The 16,244-nt window shown below is 38.4% G+C and overlaps 1 protein-coding gene across 4 annotated transcripts in view; it reads right to left on the bottom strand.

The window, feature by feature from the left end:
- The window catches only part of ephb2b (eph receptor B2b), a 111,803-nt gene extending 95,829 nt beyond the window's left edge, over positions 1-15,974 (bottom strand). For all 4 annotated transcript variants that reach the window (XM_075461700.1, XM_075461702.1, XM_075461701.1 and 1 more), the window contains exon 1: positions 15,812-15,974. In XM_075461700.1, the coding sequence (XP_075317815.1) occupies positions 15,812-15,863 (52 nt within the window). In that variant the 5' untranslated portion in view covers positions 15,864-15,974. The remainder of the gene's footprint in view (positions 1-15,811) is intronic.
- Positions 15,975-16,244: the final 270 nt, after the last annotated feature.

The raw sequence follows: 16,244 nt of genomic DNA, 5'->3' as shown, positions 1-16,244 counted from the left end.
TGACTATTTGTGCTAATTTTAAGATGCTCTCAGAATTAATCAAAAAGCAGCAATATAAAGTCTGCCAAAGCCTCGGTTTTAATTTGAAACTGATTACAGAGTAAAAAAAATGTTGTTTTTAAAAGTACTCCAAGAGCGAAAGCTGAAATCTTCTGAAGGACCAACCGCTGAGCTTAAAACACTGTCTCGACACTGTCTTGCAAATGTTATAAAACTTACAGTAATTAATGCCATCTACACTCCCTTATTGTCAAATCATTATTTGTGGTTTGTTGTGGGAAGAGCTTGTGAAAATGAACCTTCTTACTTCACCATATAACTAAAACAAAAAAAAATAAAACCTTTCAATATTAATGTGTTTCAGGCACTGTGTGTCTCTTTCTCAAGTCCACGATATCAATCTAGGCATAACTTGCAAACAACAAATTCCTCCACAGATCTCCACGACAAGACTTGCCTGGTTGTTGGGAAATATGTGATCCAGCTGCAAAGCCCTGATATAATGGATGTCTGTTCACTAAACCTGACCACACTTTTGCCTCTGACACAACTTTGCACCTTTTTCAACATAAATCCCAAAGGAGCAATTCAAAGTGTCAGTGATGTTTAATATAACCAATCGACTTACCCGCCTGTTTTACATCTCCCCTGCCAATGCTACACTCAGTCAGTGGTAGCCACATGGCTAGAAAAACCAGTTGGCTAAATGAACAAACCCTGCTTTCTATTCCGTTTCACTGTGATGCCCTTGAGCAAGACAAGGATACCTAACCGCTCCAGTAAGAGCTGCTAAAAGGTTCCCACTGAAACAGCTTGTTCAGAAATGTTTTGCTGTGTGCACAGTACATAAAACCTTCCTCTCATCAAGTATGCTTTTCATTGGAACTGAGAGCTGGGCTGTGGCTGGAGTGGGACGAACAGAGACAGAGCTGGGAATAAGGTTATTGCTGGGACTACAGCCAGACAAAGTGGACTGAGACTTTGGAGAGATGTGGTTGGGACCGGGTTGAAGCTAACTAAGACTGGGAAAACAACCAAAGTATTTTTATTTATCCATATATTTATATTTATATATATATATACATATATTGAAGCAAATGAAAGTGTGTTCCAACTGCATTTTAAACAGTTTTCAGTGATGATGGCAAATGATGGGAATTTCTTTTGCCAGAATCAATTAGACTAGATTGCACAGAAAGTAAACAACTTAAATCATGTTAAAGCTAAAAATGGAGCATCCAATTTTAAAAGTAAAAACAGAAGTTAAAATGACATTTTGCCAATATAGAATGCTGTTTGAATAGAGATGAAAGGGTTCTTCAGAGGAAACAAAATAAATCTTCCCCTCCAAAAATATCACACATCTGCTGTGATAGAGTCAAGTATGACAATTTTCATCAAGCGATGTTTACACATTTAAAAATGCCCTGTCTTGGCCAATAGCTTGTTTTTATATAAGAGCTGTTGAATCAGATTCAATTCAGTGATGATGAGCTTCTCCATGTGCAATGTCGGTTAGAGTGATGGTTTCAGACAGCCCATTAAGCGCTTCAATTAGACCTGCTGGTTCTCACCTCCTCTTCACTCCCCGTGAAACAGACTTAACTCTTCCACCACGCAGCTGTACGCAGTGTCAGACACACGCTCATGTGAGAGAAAAAAGGAAAAAAAAACATTCACTACACATCTGGTGCTGATTGCTTGACACCTTCAAGAAAGAAAAAAAAAAGCACGTGTTTTTTTTATGGCCAAAGGCACAATCATGTCTCTCTTGACAATGAAGCAAAGGGCCCTTAAATCATTTGACAGCAGAGAAGTCCTAATCCAGAGACAGGATGACAGGTAATGTATTTCTATTCAAGCTGCCATTAATGTTTCACATTAGCATTGGGATGACAGGTGGCGGCTGGTCAGAGAAAGGACAGCAAGTGGATTTTTTTTTAGGGAACAGGCCTGGAGCAGAACAAAGGAGAAAAAGATGGCTGAAAATTAGGTGTTTTGAAATGAGGATTTAAGAGTGAGTTGTTGAGAAGTGCCCTCTACCTACCCAACATGAGTGCAAGGGTGTAAGGAATTTAACACACTTCTTTGTCAGATGAGGGATTAAGCATTGTGAACTCTTTGTTCCACTTCCTTGCTACAACTGAAAGGCAAAGCCCCAAGAAGTACTGTTTCCTTTTGTTGAAGCAGATGCTTTCTGAAACATATGATCTGGTTAAAACATAAATGACCATTTGTTAGAGAATAATGGCTAGATTACTTCTTCTAAAGTAGTGTCACAGTAAATGCACCCATTGTGGATTATTGTCCAGATTAAATTTACATCTGTACCATACATCATGAGTATTGTGTTTGGAAACTGTTCCAAGGTTAAAACGCTCTCTTCAGGCAATAGATTTTCATCAGCAACCAGTTCTCCTTGTTACCTAAACATTGTTAGTCTTTGTGCAATCAGTGAATTTTAAACCTGCAGCATAGAGCTTTTCTCTTCTCTTGTTGAGAACAATTGCACAAACACTGTTAGTGGGTGTCTAATTATCTTTGCCATTGATAGGGACAATAATCTTTACCCTGAGCACCAATTTTATTATGTATCTACAGCATAGGAAAGTTTTCTAAGATGCCTATGTTTAGATAGCATACTCCATTAATCACTCTTTGCTGACTTGCATAATTTGTTACCTATGCAGTAGTACATAAATATTTGGGCCTGGAATCTTATGGTTGTTAATTCATATCTAAAAGGCCTTTAATCGAGCTGTATGCTAACTTGTACTATTATGCATCTTTATGGAGTGCTGTGAAACATTCAAAAGGGAACTTTTTTGTGGTTTGAGATGCTTTAAAGCTCCTTTAACAATTCAGTTTGTTGAACCTGTCTATGAAATAATTCCACAACCATTTCTTTAAATCACTTCAGTACCTGCTATTTTTGTATTAACAATCTCAATTTCATAAATGTGCTGCTTTGAAAGTCACAATAAGTTGATCCAGTCTGATCCAACCCGGATTTGGTGAGATTCTTTGTAGAATTCTTTGAAGTTTCAATCACTGCCATGGTGATGGCAATACCGTTATATAACCAACTTATTCTCCCAGCAAACAATGAAATAGTCACAAACAAAAACTGTATCTGTCTTTCTTTGGCAGCTTAACATAATTGTAGGCATGAGTTTTAGAGATACTATTTCCTTCTGAATGGCTTTAAGAGGTTTGAAATCAGAAAAGTTAACAATGAAACTTCGGTTGCAACAAAAACGTGACACTCAGCACCACTTTCATTGCGGCGCCACACTTTCTGTCTTTTGCAAAAGGCTCGCCACCTGGTAAGGCAGAAAAAGGAAATTTTGTATGGGGCACTTTATGAGAGTATTTGTTTAAGTACAAGCCTAGATGTATTCCAAACCCTCATCAAGTAATTTCTTAAAACTAAACTCCACTAAACAGCACCTATGCAAATACATATAAATCATAGATATGAAAAATTAGAACAAGACTGTGTATCTCAGTACATCAAAGATCTCATCTAACAGCAGTGACAGAGGGACAGCAGCACATGATCATGTGACAGACTTAAAGGATAAAAATCATTGCTGTCTGTATTGTCAAACTGTGCCAGATTTAGCAGATTATTTTTACCCAAGCTTCACAGTCAAAAGACTTTTTAACTACAATTCATGTTTTTCCAAGCAAAGCCATAAAAAGCCTGCTGCACTCAGCAAACTTGTTCCAAAATCTCAAAATAATGAAGAAAAAATATGTAAAGGAAGGATTTATGCTTCTTATCACCAAACATTCTAGTTTCATAACAAGACATAAAGGAGTTATGATTACAAACATTAGCTGAAAGGCCATTTTTTCCCTAACCTTGTGTTAACACCTCTTTGTGACTAATCCAGCTTCAAGTCTTTAGTTTCCAAGTTAATGCCATAATTCCAGAAAAAACCTGACAGCCCAACACTGCAGGTGTCTGGTTTGAAATAGTGTTGGTAGATGTATTCATACATTTTATGTATGTGAGAAACACATAAAGAACAAGAGACAGAAAATAAGCATGCCGGAATCTGTGAAATAGAGATTAGGACGTGCCCACACCAAAAATCTGCCTGTAAGGAGGAAACAATATAGGTCTCAATTTCATGTTTCTCAGAAATAGGACATATTACTGTAGGCATCGCGATGAAAAGAAATATATTTTTTTGCATAACGTGCTGTTTTATTGGCTATAACAAAAGAAAGACAAGCTAGGTCATATGCTGAAATGACACACAGCCTTTTCATTTTGCTCAGTAAGGCAAGCTGAAGCTATAAGTCAAAACAATTGCCTTTGTGTTAAAACTGCTGAATTCAGCGTGCCCAGAGGATATTTGGAGCAGGAATTTTAATGTTCACTCTCAATGTATTTCTTTTAATTGGTAGCAAAAGTGTATAATATACCTGTCTTTGTAATTACACGTGTTATGTGGGTAAAGCAGTTTGAGTTGGTATGTACAGTGTGGGCATTTAGTAATGTGAAAGACTGTATGTCAGCAGAGTGAGGAAAGTGAGGTCAACCTACTCCATCACTCAGAACTATGCCAGGCTCGGAAAGCTGTCCAGCCAATAGAGCGTCTCACAGATGAGGACAGGCCACTAATCCCAAAAATGCCTTTTCAATCACTCAAACCATCAGGGTTCCTGACAGTAACCCCCCCCCAACTCCCACAGGCACTACGTGCATGCAGTATGCCTGCCTGACCACTACAAAGTGTCAAATCATTTTTAAAGGAGAGCAGCTTTAAAGTTCTCAGATGAGGTGTAACCAAGCTGGGGCGTTACCACACTACTCACAGCATGCAAGGAATTGTAGCCTATTTTGGGGTTTCTTCCCTGCTGAGCCCACCCAAGCCAGATTTTTTTTATTCCTTTATTATACTGTAAGGCACTTAGGATTAAATCCCAGACAAAAGACTTTACTTTGAAAAAAATGTTTGACTGGCTCCAAGTGTCTGCTCAATCAAACTGCTAATTTTCTTGCAAAATCAGAAACAGACTATAAAGACATATAGCTGCAAAAATTGTACTGCATGATTGAAAATTTGTAGATTTGCATGCAAATCAGAGTCATTTCAAATGAGCACTTATAATTACATACAAGCAAATATCAGGCTTTTTCTATAGGACAGTATGGTCTGCATGCCAAACCGCTATCCATGATGACACACTTTTCCACAGCCTCACAGCAGGAGCTAGTCATGCCAAAACACTCTTCCCTCCTTTTAGCTGTGTCCTTGGAGCTTAAAATCATTCTGTCCTAAAGACTAGAGAGAAAGTTTCTCTTTGCACAGCTCTCAGAGCTTTTGGAGCTTCAACAAGACTCTGTGGCTTGGAGTTCTGACCCTTGGTGCCACCAAAGCTGTGCCTGTTGGTGTTTTGGTCTTCTCTGAAAGTGTTGCAATCTGTTGCAACTCCTTTTCTGATCTTCAACTGATCCAACGTTCTTAGTTTATTCAAGAAACCGAAATATGTTGGACTCACTTGTATGTGTTGCATATTACTTCCGTGCCATCACATACAATAAAGGCAATCTTTGGCGTCCAGTCCTGCTAGTATTATCTGCAGATGAAAAACCTATTTGGATGCTGCGATAATAATATTCTGTATGTTTAACCCTATCATATAACATGCATTTCATTTAATGGTCTCAGCTGGATCTTTGTATTGATTTCACAGGCACAGCAGGTCTCCTGAGATTCTATATGGATTTTCCAGCTGCCCTCCCAAATGATCCACTGTGATTCCTTCGTGAAAGGTCCCTGCCAAGGGAAGGCATGGAAACCAGTCATCATTTCACCATCTCCTTATGTACCTGACTCCTGTTGTGTCAGTAACCCTCAATGCTGCTTTGTGATTCCAGACATTGTTTTATTGACCCCAAAGGACATGTATCTGTCTTTCTTTGGCAGCTTAACATAATTGTAGGCATGAGTTTTAGAGATACTATTTCCTTCTGAATGGCTTTAAGAGGTTTGAAATTAGAAAAGTTAACAATGAAACTTTGGTTGCAACAAGAAGGGAACAAGATATTAGTTATTACAATAACATAGGCTTTTACAAGTGTTAGCATGGCAGATACCGATGAATGGGAACCTCCACTTAATCCACTTACTTCCCAAATCTGCCCAATATTTATCGTCAGCTTTGCTGAATATTAAACAACTTGGATGAGGTGTCAATTGATAGAGCGCCATAGACACAGTAATAGGAGTCTAATCTTTGCTGAGTCTGGGCTATTGATTTTAGAGCTGTTTTCAGAGGCTGACTGATTGGAATAGGATCAGGTCAAAGAAAAAGAGAAAAATGCTAAGTCCTGGCTTTCAACAATCCAAATGATGAATATGTTTCATTAAATGACTTCACAGTTAAACCACATAGGCTGAACCCTGTGCTTCAGAGTCATTCTCCACATATCTGTTGGATACAAATGAAAGCCATCTTGAGTTTTACCAAGTTATGCTTGACAAACATAAAATGTTGATATTGTACTGTACAAACTGTACATATTTATTTATTTTTTGAATATCTGACCTCACAAGTTGCCATATATTTTAAGACATTCAAATTGCCAGTCAAGAAACAAAAGTCCCTTTTATTTTTGTTTTGTTTTAACATGCCCTTATTTTTACGTGCTCTTCAGGTGAGTTAATAATGTTATAGCAGAAGCCAAATGGTTCTTATATTGCATATGCAGCAAAGAACATGGAGAATGTAATTACCAATATCTAAAAAGTATTGAGGCTTAGCATTCCTCTGTGATTGGACTACAGGAAGCTAAGCACTAAAAGTCTGATTATCCTGCTGTTGTTTGGATTTCTTAACATTTCATCCTGAACTCTTTGTGCTTTTCATCATTACTATTATTTCATCACAATTAATCACATCTTTCAGCAACTGTTTGCTCTGTACTAAAAATGTTTTGTTTACTAATTTATCTGACTGAATTACATAAAGGGCCAAGTTTTTGTATTTTAGGGTTTACAAGGTTCTAAAAGCAATTTCCAAATTAATTTAGTAAAATACAGGATACGATCCAACTCTCAAAAACCAGACAAGTCACAGCCAAAGGCCAAATCAGTTAATTGCCTTGTGTTAATTCCCTATTCTCTGAGCTAATGCAATTACTTGTGAATAGAAACTATCACACTTGAGGACACAAAAAGTCATTCTCTCAGTTTCCATGCCTTCATCGGATTTTCAAATGTCAAACTCTGATCAGATTGTATCAGAGTGTATTCATAAGTTTTCAGTTGTGGATTCAAAAAGTAAACCTTTTGTTTTTGTGCAGCAAAGATTAAATACAGCACAGCATATTAAAACATATATAAAATATAAATATGTGTGTGTACAGGCTTGAGAAGACAATCCAAAGACAGAAGCTTGATCTAATTCTGTTGTGGTTGTGAAGAGTCAGCTACGTCACGTCAGCTACGTCACGTCATCAACACACGACAACAGTCATCAGTTATAGAAGAGCAGGACCTGCCTGCTCAATAAACTAATCAGATGAAACACATCCAGTCACTGGCAGCACCTCAGATGGGGTGTTCTCTCTGTCCGTGAAAGGCTGATAGACCTAGATACTGGGTTTTGTCTGAAGCATGCTGGCAGTCCTGAGATACAGCTAGCAAGCAAGACCCAGCTGGAATAAGACTTTGGCTTTGTGGGCAAGATAGGATAATGCACACTGCATACCTACCAGCAAAACCAGAAAATTGTAATATTGTTGCAGACTAAGATGCAGGTTTCCACTAAGAAGGGATGGGGGAGGGGTCTTGCTGCTGGTGGACAGACGGTGTGGGCTGGAGAGACAGAATGGAAATGGGGGAGACAGAGATGGATGAAAAACAAAAGGCAGATGTCACGTGGCTTCAGAGTCGCTGATAGATGTGATGTTTAGCTCGACGCACAGGCGGCTGTTCAGGTAGAAAAGGCTTCCCTTTGTGATGCAGATGACAACACAATCAACCCCGCTTTGTCTCGGACGAGGGGCTCTGCTCCCAGGGACATTGAGAGACAGACACTAATCCGTTGGGTTTGTGTTCTCCCGGCGCACTCATAAAGGCAGTGTCACAGTACCTGGGGTGTGTGTGGATGTGGGTCTCTGAAACGAGGTCTGACCTCTCTCAGGGTACACTCTCCCTCCTCCTCTTCCTTCTGTCTCTCTTTCTCCTAGCATCCTCGCTCTGAGTAGCTGCCTTTGGTGGTTGAATATTGGAAGCGCCATATTGTTAATGTGCATGACTCATATTCACTCAGAAGATGTGACACGGATAAGAGTCAAACTGAGCAGCCCAGCTCTGATTTTTGGGAAAACGCACTTATCATTTTGAGACTTATGAAAAACAATTACAACATCTGGAAAAAAGAAAAGACATGTACAGTGTCATGGACACAACATTTTAGGATTCCAGATAACGGAGACTCCGGTCAAATTAAGCAAACTTTACAAGAAATTAAGATAAAAAATAATGCCTAAATCTTACTGGGCCATTCCATTTTGAGGGCCTTTCCACATTTTTTGTCATGAACAATATCTGGAAATACATTTCACTGTCCCCTAATGACTTTGATTCCCAGTGGGTTAGGTTGAATCAGGCTCTTCCTGATAAATATAACTTAGCCAGAGATTCTACAACACCAATTAACATGCGCTAATTAAGATAACATAAGAACATCCTTGATCTAGATTCCTGTGTGAGATGTGAAAAAGGTAATGGAGAGGTAAAGTTCAATCCTTTTCTAATATGCAAGAAAAAAAAGCACATGTCAGCTTTATTTCAAATGGCAAAGCTATCAGTCAAGAACTCTAATTCAACTAAGACGTTTTACTTCATGGGAAGTACCTCTATAGACAATTTGCCTGAGAATAACAGAGTTTTGTTTGCAAACCTTTTCATTTGCAATAATTGTACCTCTTATTGGAACGTGCTTCCCTCCCTGCCCACAGTGATTTGTTCCTCCACTATGGCTAGAGTGGTATTTGCTAATAGGAATCCTGTTTGAGCCAGAAATGTGGGACTGAGCAAATGCCTACAACAGACGTGAGAGAGCCAAAGGAGAGACTGATATGGTAGCTGAGTGGAGAGAGGTGTGAGAGGAGAAACTCTACGGGCTATCTTTCTGTTATTACTCATCAAGAGTCTGTAATTTGGTGATATGACTCATTTGGGCTGTAAAAATACAATCAGCTAAATCAGCTATCAGCTATCAGCTAAAAAAAAAAATAATGTGAACAAGCTGGAGAACAATAATAGAAAATATACTTTAGGTAATGGAATCAAACTGTGAACATGGCAAGCTAAAAGTGCAAGAGTTTGCTGATACCTAATGTACCAAATGGACAAGCTCAGGGTTATCGTTTGAGTAACTAATACCTGATTTAAGCTGAATTTAAACAGTCATTTCAACAAGACAACAAAAACCTTTGTGCATAAAATGGCTGGCCACAAATATTCGACCATTCAGATGATCGCTCAGTGTGACGGTATTTGGTTTGCAATTTTTATATTTATTTTTTTTTTTAGGAGGAATTTACGGCTGTCTGCCCGACCTCTGTTTCACTCACTGTAGTGAACGTTGTGTTTCAGTTCACATGTCCTAACCCAGAGGCTTAGTCACAAGATTTAGATTAAGTGACTTTTCAAACAGTGTTGCAGCTTTTTGTTTGTTCCATTTTGGTCTGTGATTTTTTTTTTTTAGCAAAAGGTTGCGAGCTGCGCCCCCTTCTGAAAAGCAAGAACCTCCCGTTGTGATGTGTACTTGGCAGAGAAGAGCAAACATCAACATCTGCGACAGAGTTGTTTGCACATGCACTGCATTGTTCATGTGGTTTGTTACCTGAGTGAAAGCTGTTTAAGAGAAAAATAAGAAAAACACTTGGCAGTATCTAGTTTCTGACCTATTGTTGTACATCTGAAACTTTTATCAGACAATGTTGTAAAGAAAGTGAAAACAAGTTTTAAAAAATTTAAAGTGAAAGACCCACCGACAAGAATGTGCAAATCTAAAGCCCAAAAACTGGTATTCAGACAGCCCAAAAACTAAAATCCCTGCTACAGACTTTATTTAATTTTTTTTTTATCTACAAATGTAAACTGGGACAAATCAGAGTCATATTTACTTTGAAATGAGTCATTAGTTTTCATTTGCCAGCCATGCTTTGACAGCATTAAGAGGCATATTGAAAGACTTGAAACACCTGTTGACTCTGGCAATATTTTCATTTCAGATAGTATCAAGAAGCAGTCATATCTTACCATCTGGTCTTTGCAAACTAATCAGGCCCGATTATAGACCAAAGTGACACCTGTTCCCTTTTTAAAGAGATTAAAAAAGTCATCCTAACTGCAGTAGACCCAATGAATATGAAGAATTCTGATACAGCACAAGTAAGACTTCAAAAAAGCCATTTCTGCACAGAACTTCTAGCATACTGTGCACTTTTCTTTACAAAGTAAGTAGTCAACCACTATGTCTGTAGAGGTTGTGCAGTGTAACACAGTTTGCTACTGATGTTGACATTTAGTGGCTTAAACTGTGTTTATAATGTATGATGTACTGCTACCTCGTGTGCATTTTAAATTTAGATGTAAAGTAAGTTGATCCTTGGATATTGCCTCTCTTAACTCTGCAGTGCTCTCACAGATGTGAATGTACGTGAACTTGATGCAAATATGACACACAATCCAAGCGGTTGCTTTTTTATAAGGACAAACATTATGAACTATATAGTGGTGCTTTACATCAGCCTGTTGTTTTAGCCTCTGTAGCTTCATCTGACTGAGACTGCCTGAATGATTTGCATTCTGGTCAGGTCAACATGACATTAGTTGCACCTTTTCGGTTTGATTAAAGTGCAATGTGGTCAAGAATGAACAGTTGTGCACTTTAAAAATACCAAGATGACATGCACATTGATTTGAAAGTCTACCCAGGTCCAAATATGTGACAACCTGAAGCCCTATCAACACCACTTCAACACTGTATGATTCTACTATTTAATACCTTGTATCTTCAGAATTTCAACTTCCTTCAAATATATTCCACAAACTAAAATATAATTTTAGAATCACATCTAGAAGGCACATGTCTGGGACTGTTCACATCAGGATAAATTGGATAGTTGGCCTGTTAAAGTTGCTCAAAGCACACGGTGTTTAACAGCTGAAAGCATGGAAACTGTGTCAAACAGTCCATCACATGTTGGACTCAAACTTAAATAAAATTGCTTGAACAGGCTGATGCCAGGAGCGATGTATGCAGCTATTTTGCTTGCAGAGCCAGCTGGGACCAAAACCTATAAAAACAGAAGTTCCTTGTGTGAAGATTTTTAACAAAGCCTACTTAAAAGACCCTTAACTGTTTGCATTTTAGATAGTAAAATTTGAATATGTATCATACAACATAGTTGTTATCGTATTAATGTAACCAAGGTCTAGAAAAAATACATGCAGCGGCCAAAGTCAAGCAAGCCTGGTCAGTCCCAGTGTCTGTAACCTCGTGCAGTGTGAGGAGCAAAACATTTTTTTAAGCAAATCAATGATACTTACGCTTTAATCTCGCCCTAGAGGTAGCCATAGATGTCTCAGAAATGTGACACCCCCTTCAAGTGAAACAACTGGTACCAGCACTAATTGAAATTTTGCATGCAAAGTGACAATGCCTGGGCCCTCGGCAGCATGGATTAAGGCTTGAATAGAGACAGATTCTTTGTGAAAGCCTACTGTGGCGGTTGGCGTCCAGGCCAGCTCCCCTGCATATGCCCATCGGGTGGACTGAGAAAACACCGGATTGCATACGGTCGCTCGTTTTACCTTTATCTTATCCAATTTCAAAACCTGCTTCTATCTGTCTTTTTTTATTCTTCAAATAAACGAATGATGCCACCTTGTTACACTTTTACATCTTTCAAAACCATTCCGGTCAGAAGCAGCTGCTGAATTTACATATGAAAGCATCTTCATTAAACTTGGATGGGTCATACTGAACAAAACAGCTACACTTTATGCAATGTGTATTATACTGTCAAACTATTTTACACTGTGTAAGAAAGGCGTACAACAAGAGCAATCAAAATACATATATAATATACAGTATGTAATTTACTAATATGTGAGACATCAACATGGCTTGTCTTTGCCAATGTTCAACCGAGTAGGCTCCAGTTTTCAATACAGAGCTGCAGGAATGCAGCGCATACTGAAATGCAATCAAATCTGTGGGACAATTTTTTAAAGACGCCATGCTGTGATCTCATTCTACCCCACTTCACCATCTTCAACTGTGGTTTCTGTCCCATTATGTTTCCATCAAAGACAGAGAGAAAAAAGAGGTTGAATCAAAGTGATCTATCATCCTACTGACCCCAACAATGACTCGCATACAAGTCTAAAGGAGATCGTTGTAGCATCATAGCAACACCAATCCTCTCAGAAAGTGGTCGGACAGTACAAATGCAAACATCTCAAGAGAAAAGGAGTCAAGAGTGGAAAAGCCAAATTATCTGACTTGTAAGTCTTATCTCTTTGTAACAATACAGGCTACAACAATTTTATGGCTGGGGATGAACCTGAGAATTTCCACACAACAGAATTAGATGAGCCCTGCTGTCAACTTAGTGCTGATGACAATGAACGGGTGAGCAAAGGAAGGGATAAAGCCACTGTGTTTTCAGACATGTTTGACAGAGCTACGCTCATTTTCTTGGCAGTACAACAACCATTAATTTTCAATTTTCAACCAATAAGACATGGCATCCGTTAACATTAACACTAATCAATAATTTAAAGTTTTTTTGCATTCCGCAGGGTAAACGCTTTTTTAAAATGGTTGAATGCATTTGATGAATGGACTTCATTTACAGAGTGGAATGGTGGAACATACCGCAGTGTAGTAGTCTGAATAGAGATGAAATGATGAGGAAAACAGGCATGGACTAAATCAAACATCGAAGTTTCTGGGCCAATTTACATTTATCGTAGGTTTAAGATGGGTTGCGATGTTGAAATACTATTTGTAAAATGGACACTTGGAACGCATCTAGGATTTTGTTAAGTTCGACCACAGTTTTAATCCTCTAATCCTCTCCAATTTGGTCCCTGTCCGATTCATTGATTATTTGTATAACAAGACGCCTTTTCATGTTTGCTGCCTGGCAATTAAGTCTATTAGAGACGCTGCTATTAGGATTTCCATTCACTTTTATATCGTAAATTATTTGTACCAAACTTGTCTAAAAGTATGTGTAGCATTTTATCATTCAGTGAATAATCAAATTTGATGGTACAGCATGATTTATTCAGTAAATTATGCTTTAAGCAAGAAATAACAGATGTATGTGAGCATGTCGTCGAAATGTAGTGTCCCTTCACTAAATGTTAGTCAAAACGATCCACTGGAGGGCTCTTTTCAGTTGCATGCTGGGATGGGGTAATTTTTTTCGGATTAGAGCTGCAGTGACCTCTTTTTCAACTCCTTTTTTTACCTACGTAAACCCTTCTTGCAACTTCATTGGACAGTCGAACAGGGTGAGTCACGGGGTAGAAATGAGAGGGGGGACTGCATTCAGTTGGTGACGGGATTGGCAGGGTTCAGAATAAAAAAAAATAAACAAAGCACCACAGCCCGAAAGTCGCATCTACGCGTCCGCTCTAACACAGAGTATCAGCTGCATTATTCTTAAACCGACAATAATTTTATTAATATAATGAAATGGCTATTTGAGGAAAGTGTTGTCTGCTGTTTGAGGCGATGCATGATCAAAGACTGCAGTGAAAACTATACTTCATAAGCAAAACCAACAATGACATGATCGTTGTTTGCATTTCTAAGAGACAGAGAAAACAAGGGGAAGTGGAGCACTGCTTAGTGTGAAATTGTTGTTATTTTTGGCAGTTTTCTTTCCCTGCACTTCCCTTGCACTCGGAAAGCCTAGCATGGTTAAATTAAAGTTTAAAAAAATAAATAACTGTTATTATAGCAATCAAGCAATCACAATAAAGCTAATTAAATGAAAATAAATCATAATGACTATTATGCACATTTATACCAGATTATGTCCCATATCTTTATGGTACTTTTTTTTTCATTTATTGAATATATTTTCAATTTCATCTTCAGTTTAAGTCACTATCCAACAATGTCAAAACTATGATGTGGGAAATTATAGTCAATTTATGCAAATTAAATCTAATCTCATTTAAATAGTTTTATCGTGCTTCTAAAATATGACCCAAAATTACATTAAATTCTAATTTGTTAAAATATGAGTGCAGTTTTTTGATTGCACAAAATGTATGTCATTCTCAACATTAATGATATTGCTTAGGCCGGACTGCACATGCTAAAATAATAAGGCTGCCCTGAAGCAGTATCTGTTGATAGATTTAATTAAAAGTTGCTACGCAAATGGTAAAGCTGACAATCAATATTGCAAAGCATGCTAGCAGGAATGCTCTTTTAAGTTTTGGAGTTTTACCTGAACTGAAAGCGTAAGCTAAAGCAGGCTGCAGTGGTCTCCATTAATAGCTTGATGTCTGTCAGTCCTAAATGGAGCCTCCCAGGTCCTTTAACCTGTCTGTATAAATGTGGGATGTTACATGTACACAGGATTATAGTGTAAACGAGAATGTGACTCTTTTTTCCCCTTTTTTTTCTTTTTTTTTTTGGGTTGTTGTTTTATCCCACAGTTACATTTGGTTTAGTTTGAAATAGTTTCTTGGCCCCACCTGTAATTATGAGGTTTAGTTAAAATGACCAGAGGAAGAAGACACATTTGTTTTCTGTATGCATCCTCAAAATAGATTGAATAAATGACTAGGCTGACACTTCCCACTCTTCAGTGTGGTGTCTCCTGACCTGTCAAAGGGCAAACTGTGTCCACTGACTCAAAATTACCTGCAGTTTAGATTTAGAAATGATATAGTAAAAACTGACCCGTTTACAATTAAGCAAATTTGGCTTCCTAGATTTGTGAATGTTTTCGAAGGAGTAAATCTTACAGTGATAAACTGTCTACATGTGCCATGATCTTACACGTTTAAATACACGATTGGATGTGGTAAGTAAGGCCCATGTTGCAGTTGCTTTGGGACATAACATACTCCTGCAAACACATTAAAGCAAATGATGACTGTTTTCACCAGTCAACCTGTTTCATTGTGCGTTGAGCCACGCAGACTGATGCCCTTTACTGCTTTGCAAAGCTTCGTGTACAATTGCCTGCATGCAGACCTGAAAGAGCCTGTTGTGAGTTAAACTAGGGGGATGTTCAGCTGATATGCATGTTTAATCTGATAATTTAAAAAAAAAAGAAAAGAAAAGAAATCTGACAGGTTTAATGAGACGTCCTAGTCAGATTTCCTTTTTTGTATATCACAAACTGTTTGACAACTGTGAGCGACCCACCTCCATAGATAGAGATGTGACTGTCATATTTCATATTTTCTATCCATCCATAGCTGAATTGGCAAAACAAAAAGCCGCAGTCTTCATCCCGTGATTATCGCTATTATCGGTTAATAGCGTCCGTTGAGAGCCAATTTTGAGACGCGAGAGCATATGTCATTGTGTCCCACTATCATACCCTGCCCAAGCTGACTCTTTGTCACATATTTAGCACTATAAACGCCACGACAGAACACGCTGGAACACACAAACTGTGCAGAGGAGTGATTTAATGAAAATAAGAAACCATCCACACACGCGCTTTGTCTCAAACTCAAGCCGGCGTGATGATGCGTCTTTTACCGTGGGGATGGAAACATTAGCTTACCTTCAACAGCTATTACGGCCGGTATGGTCCATAATATCCATAGAATATCCATTATTGGTCACTAAAAAAGCCCAGACATTCAAATAAAATAAGTCCCGAAAGCCATTGACAGCAAAAGCAGAGAGGGGACTGACGGTCCTTCTCCTCCAATAGAGCGCTCTCCCACAGCAGCGCAAAAGAACTCAATGCTGAAACAAGTTTGGGCGAAACCAAAGAACCACAGACAGAGGGGAGCACTGAGCAACACAGACTCACGGCTCCGCAAATTACTGCAATATTACACGACTCCGTTTCATACAGAACAGAAACAATGTGTACGGAATTGGTGATAAAGCGTTTTGAAACTCGTGATCATAAATATAGACGCTCGTGAAGAGGATCCTGCAACCCCTTCATATCCACTTCAATTTATCTCGCTGTCAGTCATCTACAC

The sequence above is a fragment of the Odontesthes bonariensis genome, chromosome 3 (assembly GCF_027942865.1).
Source record: "Odontesthes bonariensis isolate fOdoBon6 chromosome 3, fOdoBon6.hap1, whole genome shotgun sequence".
NCBI classification, from domain to species: Eukaryota; Metazoa; Chordata; class Actinopteri; order Atheriniformes; family Atherinopsidae; genus Odontesthes; species Odontesthes bonariensis.
This window is presented reverse-complemented; position numbering and strand designations above follow the sequence as displayed.